A 20,969-nucleotide genomic window follows, 5' to 3' on the forward strand; every position below is an offset into this window, starting at 1 on the left:
CAGCTCCACAGTGATATATAATCCCCCATCAATTGTAACTACTTAACTGCATCACCTTGTAATGCAAATACCTTTCTGGAGTCTTGAGCAAACATATAAGTCACCACGTAATTGTGGTGTGTTTACCAAGCAAAGCTAAAAGTCACTGATAATGTTTGGTGGTATGAAACTGGCTAATTATCACAGGTATAGGAATGTAACTTTAAAAACCTATTTTAGAGATGAAATTTTACTCAGTGAGATTGGAAACAGCCATAGAATAGGAAACTGAATTGTCTAATTTCAAACATTTCAGAATTTAATCTGGAGGATGGCTTTTAGGTCTTCACTCTGCCCCTGCAGTCTGCCATATCTTTCCATAACTATTCAGTTTTCTCCTAATGTCCTATACAATCTATTTTCTCCTCTGTTAAGCACAACTCTTCCAACCCTTTTCCATCTTCTTCTCAAAATAAAGCAAAACTTTAATCATAGATTTTCCTGCAGATTTAAAGTCTCACTTGCAAAGGCTGGGGTTTTTAACTACAGTCCTTGATTACTGCATCTAACTATTGTTTCTTTATGCACTTACTGGTGTCTGCTTATAAACTATGATTTTTTTATTATTTTTTTTTCTGCTAAGGTGTCAAGGAACCATTGGAAACCTCAGAGGACTGGCTGTACCTTCTGAAGACTTTGTAAGAACAACATTGGAGCACTACCAGTTCTCAATAGTTTATCTTGAATCCTTCATATTTAGTGTGGTGGCTTTGAGCCAGAAGATGCAGTGCTCTAAATGACACTTTCAGTCAAATAGCTTAATGCAGGACAAGGGCACATCCCCGTAAACTCAAAAGAGTTTGCAAGTAATAAAGCACCTTCACTGAAAAATCGGGAAAGGATTCATGCCAACCACAGTGTAAATACACTTTTAAGGATGCCCTCCCCATATGCTCTCCTTCCAAAAAGGATGAGGAAGTGTAGAAAGTTGAAATTCAGCTCTTGCGGATTTCTGGATATTTCCAGAATGTCTAACAGATTCTTAAGAACCAACTTACACAAGCAAGATATTAACAAATACATTTTAATACAATCTTTAACCTCAGATTGTATGGTATTCGAGTCAGTCATAAAGACAATGAGTACCTATTTTATATTTGAAACTCAGGCCTAAACTGAGGCACCACATCAAATGTAACCCAAGAAGCAGTAAGTAATATAGCATAGCCAGAACTGTTTGGGGTGAGATGCTGACATAGGACTTTACCAGTTTTGAGTGCTGGAGTTATACGCGGTTTTTGACTGAATCTACACTTAGACTTCCACAAAATGAAAGGTAAGTGCAGCCACCTCAGAGTTCATTCCATATCCATGTTCAAATATTCATTACATTTAGACAAAAATTGGTGCTCATTCTTTTTCATTATAGAAGACACTGGAATGGATTACAAGCATTGTTTTCATACTCCATGCAGTAAGTCAGAATCGTTTTTTTGAAACTTCTTTCAATCTTTGCAAAATATGCAGGAAACGAATCGAGAAATCAATTTTGCTTTTGGTTAGTTTCCTTCCAGTGCTGTTTTTTTTTTTTAATGTGTTTTTTAACTGCTGTTGTTTTGTTTTGCTGTTCTTTTCTAATATATTATCCAAGTTGTGTTTCTTTTACTTATTCTTTTCCTCTAAAATATTATTTCCTTTACATGTTACAAATCTAAACTTGCAGAACCTGAATTGGTTTAGAGCACCAGAGTAGCACCTATTTAAGCACAGTTGCACCAATTAAAACATGAGAATCGAACCATCCTAATTTTTTATGACTGTGAAACATGATATGAGAAAAAAGCATCTCCAGCTAAACAATATAATTTCACATTTTTGTAGCAGTTCACCCAAGTCAAATCTCCCATGTGTGTTTTTCCAGATTAGGGCAATATCATAGCAGCTTTTCCCTTATGATAATCACTTATAACTAAAGCCAAATTTTTGCTTCTAAGCCAAATTAAATTGGACTCAACAAAATAATTTTCATAGGAGCTGAACCCTTGCTAAGAAATATAAACAAACAAACAAAACAATCACAGTAAACTGCACTATATTGTTTTGGGTAGAGAACACTGAAAGTTTAGCTGACAAGCTGGGGATGATGTGCAAAGATGCCATGTAGAGAAGATAGTAACAGAAATGCAACTGTGCACAGCCTAATAATATCACAGAGGATTTGTAAGTGTCACAGAAAACAAAGGTTACACTAATTTCAGAAACTAATTCCAAAAATGATCCAGCATGTCTTTCTGAGGTAAAACTAAAAGAAGTACATAAAAAATGGATTGATAATACAGGCAATCTAGACACTAACAAAAAACCAATTAAAGTTCCAAACATAAGAAGTATTTTTCAGATTTTCATACTAAGAAAAAGACCACAAATCTCACATCCCCTCTGGCAAATATGACAGGAAGAATCTCCACAGGTCCTGATTCCACATCATTGTTGCTGCAGATGTATCATCAAATAATGCCTTTTTTGCCTTACTGTAAGTAAAAAACAGCTATTCGCACACCAGTTTCTGCTTTGGACCCAACAGTACCTGATGAAATAATGAAGGGTTTATAGGGGGTGACATTCCACAATAAAAAATTAAGGCTTAGCACTGAGAGAAAATCTGAAGAGAAAGTAGCTGTGGAAAGGTCTCCAAAGAGTGCGCCAGACCTGCCTTTAAGCCTTTAAATTAAACTGTGCAAAGTTGTAGAAAATATAATACATGGGAGCTAATCATGCCTTAGCAGGAAGGTGAACTATGACCTTAAAATATGTCTTCTGTCTCTGTCTTTACAATTTAGAACAAATTGGTTTTATTTCTGATACGGAAAAAAATTATGATATGGGTGCAAAGAGAAATATTTAGGTCTTGATTGAAGAAAATCATTTCCAAAAATAATTATGTATTTTAAAATTGAGGAATGGTCATAACCATATATTCAATGAACCATGTTCTACTAGAGACAAGAAGTCAATGATGGAGCCAAGAGTTAATTCTCTTTGCCAAGCTTATACTGCAAGCCCTTCTTTTTTTACGTTGGTAGCATTCACCTTAGCATAACACTAACTCTTCAGCTTAACCAAGGCAATTTATTTATTATCATTATTTAATACAGATAGATTAAGTTTCCCAAATTAAAAAAAAAAAAAAAAAGAAAAGAAAAGAAAAGAAAAAAGAAAAATGAAAAGTCATTAGCATATAACAAAGGCTAATGAAAGAGGTAGTATGTACATACAAAAAAAAAAAATCTCTTCTACATTCTTTCTCTCAAGCAGCAATAAAATTAATTGGATGCTTTTCTCTATTAAAAGGATGATGGGGAAATGGTAACTATTTTCAACGGTCTTTACACTAATCATGGCTAGCTTGTTAAAGCAGAAGAAATCTTCAGATATATCTTCCCTGATCATGCAATGTCATTCCACTACATCTGCCAGAAGTTCCTGTCATCTCCAGGCCCCAAAAGCTCTGAGACATCTATATCAGACTGACTTCAGTCTGAGTAACTACAAGGACAGTTTCCTTAACAGCTTGGTGGCCAGAGGTCTTGCTTGTTTTATACATGAAGAGAACAGGAGTCATTCTCTAGTGCTGCTTTCTAGAGTGACACAAAGCAATGGGAACCCTGGTCACAGGGAGGCAGTAAGGAGACTTGAAGCTGACTAGACACCGTATGTGGAGAATATTTGGACAGAGAGACAAGAAAAGGCTGAGATCTCTTTAGGAATCTAGGATGATCCTACCATGTCATGCAACCACCCACAGCAGAGATTTCAGAGCATGACACTGAGACATCAATGAAGACTGGAACAAAATAAGTCAATGTGAAAAGGACTGGGATAAGGAATCGAGGCAGCAGCAGGACAAGGACAAAGGCTACGGGGAAGAGGGCAGGAGGAACTGGCATAAGAGTCTGCCAACTAGATCAAAGAGTCTGAATGAAGGCCAGGATCCTCACAACTCATTATGCCTTGCTTACAGCAAATAGCTGCAAAACAACGGCAAAGTGCTCACACTGCTTCACAAGGAGGATGACAACCCACTACAGTTAGTTACTCCACTAACTCCAGTGGCAGAATTTGCACGATTAATATTTAACCCCATAACAGATCCAGATGCAACTTTCAGCAAGATTTCATACAGCAGTTTCCAGGGGGAAGATTTTGCTTCCTACCACTTATTTCAAAGAGGCAGCAGCCCACGTAGACGCGTTCAAAGAGCAATTAATGAGAAACTCTAAATTTAGGTAATGCTAGAATTCAGGCTCCTGGCTTGACAGTTCAGGAGCAAATCTTCAAATTTTCTTCCTCATTGAAAGTCAAAAGCTAGACAGGGAAAATAAAAAAGGTGCACAAAAACAAGATCATGGCCTGACACAGTTGGCATCACAAATTAGTAGACATTTTTAGCAGTAATTTTTCAGTGGAATAGCTCTCGGCTGGCGAGAAAAAAAAAACAAGAGTGAGAGAAGAGTATCCCCACATCTTTAAAGTGTGTTTGTGTGAATAAATACATTAAAATTTAGAAGGAATTCAATGCCTTTTATTGATGAGCATCATAACATAATCTGGCAAGCAAATCAATTAGTCTGCCTTCAAATAATAGGTTTTTAACAGCCTGGATCTCACTGAAGAAGAGCTATGTCTATACAGACATGCCTGTAAGCAAATGCACTAAAGCTCTGGCCATCAAGTCCTTTCTTAACTGGCAGTTTTAGCCTATCCAAACAGCAGGTGAGGAGCCAACACTAACAATCAACTCCAGCCCACTCTTTTTCCACAGTAAATAGCCAGCAAACCTTAAAATAAAATAAAATAAAATAAAATAAAATAAAATAAAATAAAATAAAATAAAATAAAAGTAACTTTTTTTTTTTTTTAATCTATTTTCAGAGGCCCTTTGTTGTAGTAGTTCCTGACAAACAAGTTGTTTGTTGCACAGATGTAGTACAGAACTAGGTGGCTAAATTTAAGCACTGTATACGGATGTTTAATAGGAAGATGAACCAACCATAACGTTCAGATGGTCATAATGTATGAAACTAATGCAGTTTATATTCAGAGAAAATGGGCATAGAAAGCCCTGTCCCTTTCATCACCAGATTCTACATGCTCTGGTCTCTTTTACTTCCACTTTACACTGCTGCAGCAAATCTGTTTGGGGTTATTGTGCTCACAATTCACAAGAACAGCTGACTGAAAGATGTTTTGGATTGCTATAGTAGCTGCAAATATGCTGTCTTTGTGATCTTTCTGTTTTACTTTCATGTTCACAGTAACCAGTTTGTTTTAGCTTTTGAATCCTTCCTTTGTTACAAAAAGAAGTCATGATCAGTTGAAAGGCCTGCTTTGTCCCCTCAAGGCTTTCACTGTCTCCCTGTAAACATCCTCAATTTGAAAGCGAGTATTCTGCCTTCTGCAGCAGAACCAACTGTCCATATATGTTCAGTTTGCAGTGTAAATGTGTATTATCTCTTGTTCCCCAATTTGTCACTTAGGCAAAATGCATTAATATTCAGCCTTTAATACATGTGGGATCACGCAAAATATCTGTCATTTATACAACTACACTTATGAGCTAAATAAAAATAAACTATTTAAGAAGAATTTAGAGTTCAAGTTTTTAAAATCCTAATTATCAGTTAATCAGCCTTCACTTAGAGTGTTTCACGTATACCCACAACTTTCCAGTCTGTAAAGCTCATTTATAATTATCACCTAAGATGTGTATCAGGATTACTAATAAAACTCAACTTTCCATATAATTCTGAAATTGAATTTTTAGTCTTTGACGCTGTTTTTTAACTGCTTTCTGAAAACAGTGGCATCCTGATGAATAATAAAAGCCCAAGTAGCTATAAAACAGCTATCACAAATAAAACAGTCATACCTAGAACCTCCCTCTTCTTTCTGCCCAAGCATTCCAAGCTATGAAAACAGAAAAAAAGTAAGGGATAAAGAATCACAGAATTTCACAGAATCACATAATTGCAGAGATTGGAAAGGACCTCAAGAAATCATCAAGGCCAACTCCCATTTGGGGCACCTAAAAATTAGGCACTGAATACTCTGGTGAGAACGAGTACAATGTGCTAAGTGAGGGCACAAGTTTAGGTTTCACACTTGAGTATTTGATGCTTCCTTCCACTCAGGTTCATAGACTTAAGCTCTCAGGTACTCCTATTTACCTAATCCAGACAGACCATTCTCAGAAAACAGAATACTATATGTTACATTTGCATATGAGTTTATCTTTCATTGCAGAAAGGTAAGTGATCTAAGTTTAAATTATCTTTCTCATTGACTAGGAGCAACATAAATCCCATACCCACTTGCATCCACAGTGAAGATCATTGCTTTTCCGCAAGGACAAGGCCAGTGAATCAGCTGGGACTGCAGTGTCAAGAATCCCAGCCAACTGCATCAAACTCCACAGGAGATAATAACTCTTTCTTGGCTAGTAATCCCCTTTGATCTAAAAATCAAAAGTGATCTACACTGCAACATCAGGATGGCACAGCACAGTTGGAATGGATATGCTAGAATTCACATTAGCTAATTGCTGAGTCACAGATAATCACTGTCTTTTAAGATTAAAAAATTCCATGACCAAAAGGTTCTTTTCCTGAAAACAACTGCATGTGCCTAGGATATTTTTCTAAAATATTTAAGTTAGTCAGAGGTATGAGCCTTTTCATACTCCCATTTAACACATACATGTAGACAAAGTGTAAAGAGGAACTTACATGCAGTAAAAAGCTGTATATATTTACTTATCATATTTTCCAAACAGCTTTCTTGAAAAATAAACAGTTATGAAGGGCCCAGAAATGCCATAGCTTGTAATAAGTTTAGTTTTATACATGCCATATTCTACTCACCATGGAAGCTAAGCAAATAAAACGTAAATTTAGTAGATTTCATTGAGAAGGCAAAAAGATTTGGTTAACATCAAATATAGTGGTCTCTAATCCCATCTTCCCTGTTCCTTCCCACCCAAGTAAGAAAAATATTTAAATTCCCTGAGTTCAGCCTCTTGAGCCCCGTTAAATCTTATAAGTCAAAGTTAATTCTATTTCTGTGATAAGAAGGTATTTACAATGATCATAAATAAACGGAGCTGCTCTGATTCTTCTTCACACCATCTGAGTGTTTTTTTACTTTAACATTGTTCAGAATTATGTTTCTGCTGCAAATTCTTGAAAATGAAAGGCAATGACTGTAGAGAGTAAGGAAATTTAATATTTTAGACACTAAATGCTGCAAGAAGATGCAAGTAAATGCAAGTAAATGTATACCTTGCCCAGGGTCTCTCTACATAATCTTTCTACCATGATACTCTCTTATTTCCTTACCATAATTAATTTTGAAGTGAGATTCTCTGTCCAAAACAATCAGTGCAAATGGCTTGAGCCCTTTTTATCGATTCTAAGATAAATCTACATAGAGTTGCATCTCCACTTCCCTGGAGTCAACAAGACTGGAGACAGTGAACAGAAAATGATGCCCTGGGTGCTGACCACTGTCAGATTAAGGATATTAGGATATACAAAACTGAGGACATGGGTAAACCTATCAAATGGACTTCACCTCAACTCAGCAATGAACCAACTAATGCCATAAGAACATAGTTTAAGAGCCCAACTAATTTATCCACTGACATCCTCAAAATAACCTCTAGTTAATGCACAAGAAGAGACACCATCATTTAAAAGCAGAGTACTGAAGTATTTATTCATTATCTAAATGAGTAAACAACTGCTAACATTGAAAAGCAACACAAAGAGAAAAACAATGCTGAAAATAATTTAAAAAAAACAAACAAACAACAACAAAAAAGGACTTTTAAAGCGCTGGTCCCACTGCTGCTTTGTGATACACATCTGAAGACTATGGAATTACACCATTGTATAAGTAAGCATAACAAAACAAAAATTCAGATCATCATTAATGTCACTACCTTAATGTCACTACCTTTCTGCGAGCAACAGCAGGCTGAATACTCTTTCAGACATTTCAAGATTTAGATCAAACCTCCAAATTACTGCTATATATGTTTCTTCAAAATGGCAATATCAAAGTGAAGAAAGTTCAAAGTTAAGGTTGCTATTCTGCTTTATAAGTAATAAAAATGTATAAATGATATAAATATTACAGAAAAGAAATATATGTCCTTGAAAAATCAAAGAGCACTACCATGTTCAGCAGTGAATTACTGGTGTTTTTAACACAGTACTTCAAGATTCTACAGCAACTAACCACTTCATGGATTCTAGTTTTTCATTTTAATAAGCGTTAAAAAATCACAGAAGTCAACAGTATCTTTTCCACATTTGTGCCTGTGCCATATAAAGTACATTTAGAAGGAGGAGAAAGAAATTTAAATCACTGCATGCTCAGTCCTAAAAGATGCCACTCAATCCCAACCCAGTAAAAAAGTCAAACACATGCTGACCTTTCCATGAGTAAGTAGTCCCAGCTACCTGTCCCACACTTTTCAGGACAAGTGATATAGTGTGAGCTTGTCTCCAGTAGAGCCAACAAAACAAATGGCCTAGCAGGGCAGCAGCACCCCACACTCCATTAGCCCTGTTCAGAACGACAAATAACTGATAGTTTCTAAGTTGCAGCTGGAGAAGCTATGGTCTGAATTTGCAGGAAGACAGAGACTTTGGGGTAAAGACAGAGATGTTACCTCTTATTTATGGCAAAGAAGGAGCCTACACACCAGGACTTACTGCAGTAACCAGATTGAGCTCACGCATTAGCTTCCTCTACTGTAATTTGTCTAACAATACATTAAGGTGTTAACAGCCAATGTGCATAATACTTGGATTTTTCTTTTGGTGCTTTCTTAACCTTCCAGATTTAAAATGAACTGCCAAAAAATGAGGGAAAAAAACGGGGAAAAAAAAGAAAAAAAAAAAGAAAAAAGGAGAGAACTGGGAAAAGAAAGAAAGAAGAATATTACCTGAAGGCCCTCTATGGCTAACCTAAGCATACTTGGTGTGAGCTTAGAGGCCTGCTTGAAGGTGAAGTTGCTCCAGTCTATAATCAAAACAAATCCATTCACTTGAAGCTCAGGATCTTCTATCATGGCTTCTAAAGAAAGAAGTATGGCGCGCAAAATATCCACCAATGTGTACCTGTGAATGTGAAAGCAAGAAGTGGTTAAGCCATGTGTATCAAAGCATGGTGGGTGTTCTGAGCATTCCTCCTCTGCACTGCATATCCAGAGTCTAACAGCACACATAACTTCAGAAGTCATGGGGATGTAAACTTAGGAATGCCTCAAAAGCTTGGTTAGTTGACTTCATCCTCTGAGGCATGATTACATACATCTAGACCATCAGCCAGCCAAAAAAAGAATACAAGAAACACCAAGAGCAAATTTGAAATTTTCTCTAGAAGACTGCCTAATAAATCTGAGTATTATCTCTAATGTCTGTACAAATGTATATAAACAAATGGTGTTTTCTTGAAATCATAATTATATCAAATCTGAGTCCAACTCCAGAAGCCTAAACCCAAAGTTTCCTCCAATATTTTTTTCCAAATAATTGAAATAATAACCTCCACAAAATTACCCTCTTAAAAAAGATGGAATTTCCACATGCTGCTCTTACCCATAATGTTTTATCTTAAATCCACAGAGGGCATTACAGAAGGCTGATCTGTAACAAGCCTCAGGGATCTCAAAAGTTGAAAGTAATGTACAATAGGGTTGGAGTGTCTGTGGTTAAGAATAATAGCCTTTGCTGTTGTCTCTGGTTCCTTAAATAAGGCCCTGTGACAGCATCAAACACAGAAGTTCTCAACATTCTGAACTCTCAGAGAAATCTCCACCATATTGTATATCCAGCAAAAAGCACATATGTTTATTTCAATGTTGCATTAAATGCTACTTCTTTTAAAACAGTGTGTGCACTGTTCCATTAAATACAATATTATGGTTTGAAAGAAGGACAAAAGAAGACAAGGGAAATTCATCCAATGTAGCTAACTTCTCACATTTTTCCACATATTTTTGTTTTAGCCTAGTAAAACTTGAGGAATCTCCTGACTACACAGTCCCGGGAAAGGGACAATTAATGTCAGCCTAACTCAAGTCAACAAGAAAAATTGTGTTTTCCCCCTGAAAATGGGAAAAAAAAAAAAACTCTTACTTTGATTTTAATTTGGTTCTGTTGACTAGGATAAGAGTTTTCATATCCCCCTTTTCCACTTTTCTGACAAGTTACGTTTTTCTAATGTTTTACTGTTCAAAGATCTCAAATTTGCAGGTAGTTTTGTATGCTCCCTTTTATTGTTCAGATTTTTCCAGCAGGGAGAGGGAACTGCAGAAGAAGAATTATTCTCTGTAATTTCCCTATGGAAATCCTCAAAATTCTGAAATTCTCTATTTCCCTTTAGCAAGGCAAAATAAAATAATAATAATTTTTTTAAAAAGGCCATTACTAAAAATGGAAATATTTTTCCACAGAGAGATCAAAGAGCTGTAATCCCAGGACTGCATTTCTGCAGGAGGTACAATAAAGCAAGCCTGGGCAAAGCTTCTCATGGGCACAGGCAGTGCCTCAGGCATGGCCCAGTTGATGCTCTCTCCCTCTCCCCAGGCAGAGCAGTTCCCCTAGCCCAATTGCTGCATGCAACATCCATTTGGGAGGGGAAAATGCCAGATTTGCTGCTGATGTCTCTGAATAAGCCAAAAAAAAAAAAAAAAATCTGCAGCTCTGTACTGTGAAAAGTGACTTGAGGAAAAATGAAATCATCCATCAACTCTTTCCTGACCAAGGTGCAAGTGAAATGAGATAATGTTGGGAGTGTTCTGCAGCAGGAAGGCTACAGAAGGTTACACTGATATTAAAATGGTCTTAATGAACCTAGAGTCACCAGTTCACCTATCTGCAACAGCACAAGCATGCAATGACATTAGGGGATACCTAATCATAAAGAGTACTGAAGGTCCCCCATATGGTCAGTGTCTTGTATGACTGCCAGCATTAGGATAGAAGCACACTTTGCCTGAGGGGATGAGATACACAGCATCATGTTCGGGGTCAGGGATAGAGTTGGAAAGTGGCCAACTGCCTTCAAAACCAGTTGAGCTTGTCTCAGAATTAGTATTTTTTAATATAAAATTAGATAGAAATACATCCTGTAAGAGATCTTCCAAGGGGAAAGGTGGCACAGAGAAGGAAATCATCCCCAGGTGAGTCAATGTGAGAGCAGCTATTTACAAATATCTCAGTCTGAGGCAGACCTTCTATCAGGTCTCATATTTACAAGAAGAATAAACTGGAATTACTCAAATTACAGTTAGCCTCAGTTCCACTTGCCATTTGTGCTACATCATTCAGACAACCTTATTCTCCATGACAGAGACTCCACAAAGCAGGGGGCTGCTGGAAACAGCCAACCTCTAGTCCAAGATTCTTAGGTTCCTGCACCAGATTCCTAAACACTCTCCCTATGGGACTTAGGAAGACATTGCATGCCCTAGATTAATGGCTCTCTGGTGGCAAAAGGCTGCTTTGCTTTGTTTGATCAGTTCTGTAAACAGTACATCCTTATTTATTTATATACCTGAATGATATATGTATATTTGTATACATACATGCACCTAATAATATCCTGATATTGTTCAAGTCAGTGGGAAAACTGTCAGATATCAATGAGGACTTCAGCTACCACAGAGAGTAACCAAAAACCACAGGGCTGGGTCTCCAGAAATATATTCACTGTAGCCTACTGCATGTTTGCTTAGTGTGAGAAATACTGTCTACAATGACAATGACAACATTGTATGTTTACCCAATGTATAAGACAAAAGGTTGTTTTCTCATTGAAAACAACATCCTGAAGAACAAATATCTAGCTAGGAGCAACAACTCTCTCTGTCAAAAGAAAGTATGTGAGGTACCCATTTAAGTCTAAAAAGCCACATTAGGTTTACACAGAGACTTGACACTGATAACCAAGCTTCCTCCCTCTTATACTCTTTAGGGCAATTAGCTGGAAAGAAAAGTGATCTTTCATTCTGTAATGGACCTCCTCTTTGCTTCTGATACATTACTTAAGTACACTACAGAAAACCAGACAAGAAACACAAATCCATTAATGAATATTTAAAGCAGCTTTTCCTCTGGACACATGCTGAGGTAAGCCAGAAATGTAAGTTTGGTGTGACAGATGAAATCTCAGATGTGCTGCAGAAGGCAAGCTGAGTACTGAATGTATCACCTGAACAATCCAAGCAAATGAAATGTGATTGAAGAAACTATATTAAAGCTTTCACACAGTAGAGAGTTATTTGCGTACAGACTCATCTTAAATCCACTCCAGTCACATATTGTCCAGTATTTCACCTCACTGCTACTACTGTTCACATTAACACAAGGGTGCACAGGCTCTACCCCAATACATGCTCCAATCATAGCTGGGCTTTAGGGACATAAAACATAAACAGAAGGTGGAAAAATTAATTTGATGCAAATACACAAAAAACACACACTTCAAGTAAACCTATGGCTATACCATTGCCTGTGGACAACCACAAGCTAACCCAAATACCACTGAACTTCTTTACATAGTCCTACACAAACTACCTAATACAGTCAGTCTCTAAAGAAGCACTCAAAATTTAACCAGTAGGTATGAAAACTGCAGTATTACCCTGGAAAAATAAGATTCTGAGAAATGTGCATTACTCTGCATTTAATAAACTCTATTTCTTCAGAAATACAGCACTGAGAGCACTATGTAAAAGCTGATATAGAAACTGCAGCTTTAAAGCGATATTCAAATTACTGGTTTAATGCAGGCTTTTATTTTAATGTTTTGCAGATTACCATCAACTTTTACAAACTCCAAATAGGTAGCTTATTTTTCTTAGAAAAAGCCTTCCTCTAGATAAGATAGTCTTAATACCTAGTCCTTGGGATTGCGCTGCTGAAGCTTTCACTCCACACTGAAATTACATTCTATAAAGATTCAGAAATACAACCAAAGAAAAGGGAGAAAAGCAGGATGAGAACTACAAGTGATTTTGAAATAAATTTGGTACAAAGTGGCTCTGACTGCTGTTGTATACTTCAAAGCAAAATGAAAATTTATATATAACATATTAACCTTTAATGTGAAGAGAACATAGCACGAAAAAAAGACACTATCATTTTATTCTTACTGATGTATGTTAAATTGCAGCACTTACTTAGGAGACCCTCATGTCACTCTGGTCCCAGTTCCAAGGCATTGGCTACAGAGCAGTTGGAAGCAGGGTGCACTAGCACCCCCTCTGCAGTGCATGTCCTGAGGCAGCCTGGGCACAGACAAGTCCTGCTTTATTTATGCCTAACTTCAGTCACATTCCCTTGTTCCAGCAGATTCTTCCAGCACCCTCTGGCTAGCAAGGTACCACTAATTCCTAGGGTAATCTAGAACTCATGGCTAATTTATATGTATTTAATGTCCTCTATTTATAGAGTCATGCTTAATTCAATGAAGAGCTCAGACAACTTTTTCAGACTGGCTGTTAAAGTGAGTAACACAAGCTGAAAATACATCATCAGATACATAATACACTCATAATGTTCCTTTTCTATGTCAACCCCAGCTTGAGTTCAAATGAGGTGGGGACCAGCACACAGATACCCTCTACTGCCTTTTGAAATGTTCTGTTCCAGTTGACTTTGAGTCAATGAGGCTAGAAAGACTTGACAAGTTAATAGCCATGCTGACAGTGATTCTTATAAATGTAAGAGGGCTACCATTTATACCATGACAGAAACAAGGCCTACTAGAGTAATGCCTCTCTGAGGCCTTTATTTGTCAAGAACAGAACAGCTCAAGCTGCTGAACATCCCACTCTCTTGTTATTTAACAATGGCAGCAATTTACAGAAAAGAAACACAAAGGGCATCAAAGTTTTCAAATGGAAATAGGAAAAACAGACTGGAGGGCATTCTCGGTAGTACTTCACTATGATTTTTCACCTTTTAACTCTCACTGCTACCAGAAGCCACTGTGGTTTCCACAATGCCAATAGAAGGACAAGATAGGGAGAACACAGGAGACAGAAGTCTCGTGGCAAATCTATCTGACAGCTGTTTTCAATACTGAACATCTTTGGTGATAAGTGGCAACCACCATATCTTATGTTGGGCATATTTTGGTTCCAGCCAGTTCACTTTCAAACTGAACAACAGATAATCTAATTTGGCAGAGTTATCCTATAGTCTTAATTGCCATCTTACCCACAGTATCAAAAAGTTTTAAGTCAATTTGAAGATTCAAACTGAGTGGAATGATTGTGTCACTCAAGGTGCAAACTGTTAGCTACAAGAGATGAATGACAAATCCTTTGCATTAACTTAAGCCATGTCTCCTGAAAGTACCAAACATGTAAAGAATCCACAACTTGTATTTTAATACCATTATTGTCTTGGCAAGTAAAGAATTCTTTCAAATGAGCCCTTGTGCCACTGTGGTTTAAAGGAGAAAGCTATCTGAGTCTGAGCCATCATCTCATTTCTAATCTACTGCTCTGGCTTAATGTTTTTAGAATTTCAGTGAAATAATTGCTTTCAATATGTACACAAGATACACACACTCAAATTTCCTTGCTTCATCAGTCTGGGTACAGATTAAAATGGTTAGAAAGTAGGGGATAAAAGCATCTCTTACAGCTATTCTGTTTAAATAGCGACAGCAGACCCTGGGAGCCCTCATTCTGAAGAGAAAAGAACCAACAGTGTTACAGAAATGCATAGGAAATTAGAAAATACATCAAAGATTTTATCAGGTTCAGTTTTAGATTCATATTTTATACCATTCATATCCCATTATGGTAGATCAGTATCTAACATTCACAGTCATGGATAAAGATTCAGCTGATCTAAGTTTTACACAAACACTGATCAAAAAGACCCCTAGCCAAAACACTCACAGTCTAAACACACACATGAATAGGTGGATATGGGTGGATGAGGGAATCCTAGGAAAGAGTGAAACAGTATTAGTCAGCAAAAGAAGCTACGGAATAAAACATCAGTGTGTGCCCTTTGAAAGACATGACTTCCATACAAAAAATGACTCTATTAACCAGGTATTTTGTTACTGTTAACATGTTACTGCTGTTAGTACTGCTACTTGTTTTGTCACACTGCCTTCCATCAGAGCTTGAAAAATGACCTCCCAGCTCACCTGTGAGCTGGAGAACAAAGCAGCCTCCTAGCAGCTACAGAACTTACATTTTCATTTCTCTGGTGGAAAAGCTCTTAGCACTTCTGCATAGGTATAGTTTTGAAAGTAAAGCTTTCAAAAGCTGTCTTTGCCCTTTTACTGTAAATTATCTGAGGAGACAGTAGTACTGATGGTAGTAAGCACAGTAGATTCCTGTATTCACTGTTGGGTGCTACTGGGTCACTACACCACAGACAAGAACCATGGAACCATGGATTAGTGCACTTGTCTCCTGCACTTTGTAGGAAATCTCTGGGATGAGTAGTACAAGGAAAGAGCTCAAGAAAATACCATCAAAATTGATCAGTTTTACTGAACTTGTGTACAGATGCTACAAAGCACAGAAGAACACGAACAGCAGAAGATCCTTTGCTGTGAGAGCTGAAGTTTTTCATGCCATTAACCCCAAAAAACTTCACCATCTGGACATGTGAAAATGTGGAATCTTCAAATGCATACACACACCTACAGGCCACACATAGATATGAATCCATGGCCTGGAAGCTCATATAGAAGGCTGATCCCACCACCCCAAGTGTCATCTTAGCAGGAATGATGGAGAGTGAACAGGGTCCCATTGGAAAGCTATTGGGCTACTTGATGCTTTATCCTTTACCTTCTTCTTTTTCTCTTTTTCTTTCTTTTCTTTTTTATTTGCTTTTGTTTGTTTTAAACTCATGTCTGATTTAGTTGTTCGGAAAGAGGGACAGCTGGTACAGTTTTCAGGCCCTGCTTTAATATAATGATTTAACACTGAGTAGATGGGCTTGTTTTACCATAGGAATTCTTGCCTCCCATGCTTTTCTTTCTAATTGGAACAGTGTAAATGACAGACTATTGATGCTAAATAAATCACTTATAGCATGTCTGAAATTCATCTAAATAAAAGTGATCACTTTTTATTTCTAATGGTTCCATGCAGGCCATAATAAATTGTACACATGATACATTTGGAGGCTTGCTGTGCTCTGTTTACTTAGTTTACGAAGCATGTAATGAGGTCCTAACAAAACAAACTTTGAAAAGGAATCCTCCCAGCCTTGCTGTCAGAGGAGCACCGCTCACTTGCTACAATACTTCAAATCAGTTAGAGCATCAGCTTGAGACATACTGCACAGCAACCTCAGTGCGCTCCCCACACAGTACCCCACAGGTTCAGCTGTTGAACAACAGAAAATGGAAATGGATAATTAGGAAAAAAGAGTGGCCTAGCTTCATTCCCAGGTCTGCCGCTGATGTGTTCTGAGCCTTGGAACAAGCCACTCCCCACAGCTAGGCTCCAGGGCTCACCCCTTTGTCTGTGCTGTGGTCTGAATATGAATCTCTCAGCCAGAGAAGAGCATGCCTGAGGCATGTGCTGCTGAGGAGCAGGCCCTCTGCTGCAGACATGGCCACTGGGTATGCAGGTGGCCCTCAGTCACTCTGCTGTTGTAAGATAAAGAATTGTACCAACACTTATGGAAAAAGATCACAGTAAATGTACTGCTGTGTCAGCTGGTCTCCTGCAATTTATATATCAGTACAGTCTATATATCAGTACAGTCAAAATAAAGTTATCCTTTTCACATGGCAATTATATATATGTGTGTGTGTGTGTATTTAAGTGTTACCCTCTGCCTGAGCTCAAGTTACACAAAACCACAGAATCATGAGGGGTCGAAAAGGACCTTAGGGGATCGTATAGTCCACTTCCCCTGCTAAAGCAGGTTCCTTACAGCAGGCTTTCAGTTCTTGGCATTCATTTAAGTACTGATGATCTGCAAAGTGTCACAAAGTTTTGGGAATTTTCTTCATTACTGAGAAATAATGGCATTATCAGTCCATGCTATCTTAAACATGAAATTCTTCATGATAGATGCATGATTTAATAAATGGCCCGAACATCCCCTCATCTTCTAACTCTTCCTTTGGGGATTTTAAGTTTGTGGAGCTTTTCTTAAAATAAGAATTTGAGCTGGTCCTGAGGAGGAACAATGAAATCATTCAGAGTCCCCAGCGACATCACCTTGCTCATCATTCATCATCAGTGGCTCCATATGCCAGAAAACCACAGCAACATGCGGATCTGGCCCCAGCTCTGCCCACCTCCATCTGTATTTCCTGGTTGTCAGCGTGGTGGTGGGTGCAGTTTCAATAAGTGCTAGACAGCAGCTTCCTGATCCCTGGGTACAACCCAAGGGCTAGCAGGGACCAGGAATCTTCTCTGGCAGGCAGCATGGATGTGGCCACTCAGTATGGAAGTAGAAAGGCACAGCTGGCTGAGACCCACCCCAGCTGGAGCACAGTGAGCCCCCTCCCACAGTAGCCATGGACAGCCTATGGGAGGGCCTTGCACAAACACTAACACTTCTGCACCCATTCTAACCACCATGGCCAACATTTGTGTCCTGCCCATTTAAAAGCAGCTGAGGGCAGGATGTCAGTGCTCAGCACTGCCAGTGCCCAGCTTGCATTGTTGTCTTGTGTAGGACAGTGTGGGTGAAGACAACTAGCAGGTGTTTCAGTTTTCTCACTAAGTACTGCAGATCTTAAACCCACCTGAGATCCTAGAGAAGTCTAGAGACACAGTGTTCAAAGGTGTAGGCTTTAGAGTCTTCTCTTTATGGATGCACACACTTACATGCACTGAAGTCAAACTATGTTGGTGATTTACAACTGCAGGAGAAAATAAGCACGGGTCCTGATGGTAGGCAGCTTTCCAGCCAGCCTGCTAAGTCATCTTCAGGCTAGAGCAGTGATGAGACTACTCTGGAGAATGCACCAGCTTCCTTCAACCTGCTACCAGAGCTTTGTGTGCCTGAATCATTCTAGCCAGCAGATTCTCACTCACTCTGAGTGGGGAAAATAAGTGGCTTCTCTAACTTTCATCCAAGCATTTCCAGGTGACTCAGAAAGGGCTTTCTTTAGATAAGGGAAAGGATTCAGAGCCTCAGCTTCCTGCATGGGCAAACTTTTCAGCTCCAAAACCACGACGGATACCTTTGATTTGCAAAGAGCATCTCCCACTTTCTCCTATTGTACCTGAGCAGCTCTGTGTGTGCTGAAGCAGAGAGACCAGCACAGTGCGTGCAGCTAGCCTTTGTCAGGGTTGAGTGCAGCATCTGCCACATTGGCTCTCTGTGGTGAAGGGGAAACAGATGGACGTAAACCCCAAAGCACCCAACTGAGAGCACTTGAGCAGCTCCCAAAAATTCAGAGCCTAAAGGATGATAGGACTGAAGAGGTGCTAAGCTATCAAATACATTTCTTTTCTACCCTTGCCTCTAGGCTGCTGCCCAGCTCATGTGTCCCACTGCCTGCCCACCCACTCCCTCCACTCTGGCACAGCTTTTCCCACGCATCCCCCTGGGAAAGAAGGGGTAAAGGCAGGCAGGTAGCCCCGCATTTACCTGCTCTGGTCCCAGTTGGCAGCAAAAAGGACGAGGATCTTCCTGCCATAATGGTCCAGGTTGGCTAGCCCACCAGGAAAGCCGTCCTTCAGCGCCTGCTTGATGCCCGGGTCGGTGGCCTTGAAGCTCTTGAACATGTCCAGGTTCTGCTGGCGGTACTCAAAGTACTGCGCCAGGAGGCGAAATGCCTCGAAGTGTTGAAACTTCCTGGCCCGCAGAAACCGCAGGATGAAGGCATCATCGGTGCGGAGGAAGCCGATGTCCGGCCGGGTGATGACCATGTCCCGCACCTCCTGGATGTCCTGGTGCAAGGTGTCGGGGTTCTCGTTCAGCTCCAGACGGGCTTTCTCCAGAGTCTCAGGGGAGAGCCCTGCCTGTAAGTGAGTCATGGCGCTGCCCTCCTCCTCCTCCTCCTGCTGCCGCCCGCGCTCCTCAGCCTCCCGCACGCCGGCCCCGAGGCGCGGTGCCGGGCACGGCAAATCGCCGCTCCCCGCCGCCGGGTCTCGTCCCGCCGTTCCCCGGCCCGCTCCGGAGGTTCCCGGGTCCCGGGGGCTGCTGGCTCCCCCCGCCGGCACCGCGACGCCCCCGGCTGCTGGCGGAGCCGCGTTATCTCTCCCGCATAGCGCCCTCCCCGCGGCGGGCTTCGCCGGGCCGCATCTTCCCCGGAGCCGCTCAGCGGAGGCGCCGCCGCCCGCCACCGGGGACTGGGCTGCGGGCTGACGGCTGCCACTCGTCCCCGCTGCCGGTGCTGCGGAGAGGGCCTCTAGGCAGGGCGAGTGAAGCCAGGGGCTGCTCCCCCGGCCTGGGGCTGGCAGGGGGGCTGCCCTCCCCGCCGCGGCACCATCTACGGGAAACCAGCCCTCGCCCCGCTTCGGAAGCCTCTTCGTGGGAGGGAATAAAAAAAAATAAAAAAATCACCAAGCCAGAAAAAAAAAAAAAAAAAAAAAAAAAAAAAAAAGGAAAGAGAAGAAAAGAAAAGAAAAAAAAACCACGAGGAGGAGAAGGCAAACCGCTCCGCAGGTACTTCACTGGTACCGGTGCCCAAAAGCAGGCACGGAACCCGCAGAAAAGAACGGAGCCTCGGCCTGAAGGATGCTCGTTGCCCCCCTGCGCCCTCCTCCGCTCCACGCCCCGGCTCCCAGATGGCAGCAGCCGGCGCGGGCTGCGCGGCCCCGCCTTGCGCACACGGACGGACCGACGGACGGACACACGCCCAGGCAGCAGAGCGACGACGACGCCTGCGGACGCCGTCCCCTCGGACACGATCGGGAGACGCGGAGACTCAGCCTCTGCCTGCGGCGTTGCGCGGAATTTGCGCCAGCGCTGCGAGCTGCAAGATGGTGGTGTTGCGGCGGGAGGGGCCGCGAAGAGCTTGGGATGCCGTCAGCGGCCGGTGTGCGGCCTCCAGCCCCCTCGGGCTCCGTTTCTTAACGTGAAGCGTTATAGGGGTAAGAGCCTGGGCTTGAAATACAGCAGCCTTCTGTTTTGGCCTCGCGTGTCTTAAATTGCATTGTGTTGCAATGAGCAAAAATACCGTGCTCCTGTATATTGGAGATGTCAGTGTGGAAAGATGTTTTTCTGATGCAGAAGGTTTGGGTCTGCGTCCAGATTTCAGGGAAAAGTTCCCGCTGAAGAGCATCTGACCTTTGTCTGGGGGACTGGACCTTTCTGATGCAAATGTGTCTGAAAATGAAGTGAAAGGCACGGGGAAACCTCCGCCGTGCGCCTCCTCCTCCCGCCGGTGGGATGCGCAGCGCCTTGGTGCTTCTTTCCCGAGATGACATCGCTAAAGCACACAGCCTGAATTATTGAAAAGGCACTGAAATCGCTGATCCGTATGCAGAGTGCAGATGGGAACGAGACCAGCGGGAAGTATAGGCTGAGTTCTATGGCAAATAAAGATACTCATAAAAACAATTAAATGGTGCCCTGCATTTTCTGCAAACCTTTAGGCGGAACATATGAGGTCAGCAGCAGGAGGGGCTGTTGGCAGCAAGTGTGGGGCTAAGCTGTGAGCAGCTGTCAGATGGCAAAATCATTACTCATCAGGGGACTTCAGGGAGGTTTTTTTTTCACAGGGTTCCATGGGGTATAACAGTTCTTCACCAGATCCCTTGTGCCAAGACAGGTTTCACCTATTTCCTCACAGCAGCACAATCTCAAAATAATTGCACTATGAGTGGCTGGGAGGGCAGCAGGAACAGCCCTTCCTGGGATGGAATAACGTGGTCTAGAGATAGGCCAGTGTGGGAGAGCCCCTATCTCTTCCATCCAGCTGTACCATGTACTGTGGGATGCCACACAAGAGAGGAAGGAGTA

The 20,969-nt window shown here is 40.9% G+C and overlaps 1 protein-coding gene across 1 annotated transcript in view; it reads right to left on the reverse strand.

The window, feature by feature from the left end:
* The window catches only part of CLVS2 (clavesin 2), a 55,149-nt gene extending 34,596 nt beyond the window's left edge, over positions 1 to 20,553 (reverse strand). Inside the window, exons 1-2 of the mRNA XM_015858780.3 lie at positions 18,651 to 20,553; positions 8,990 to 9,164 (exon numbers count right to left, since the gene is read on the reverse strand). Coding sequence (XP_015714266.1) covers positions 8,990 to 9,164; positions 18,651 to 19,039 — 564 coding nt within the window. The 5' untranslated portion in view covers positions 19,040 to 20,553. The remainder of the gene's footprint in view (positions 1 to 8,989; positions 9,165 to 18,650) is intronic.
* Between the last annotated feature and the right edge of the window lie 416 nt (positions 20,554 to 20,969).

The sequence above is a fragment of the Coturnix japonica genome, chromosome 3, assembly GCF_054131305.1.
Source record: "Coturnix japonica strain WE chromosome 3, WE-NBRP24, whole genome shotgun sequence".
Lineage (NCBI taxonomy): Eukaryota > Metazoa > Chordata > Aves > Galliformes > Phasianidae > Coturnix > Coturnix japonica.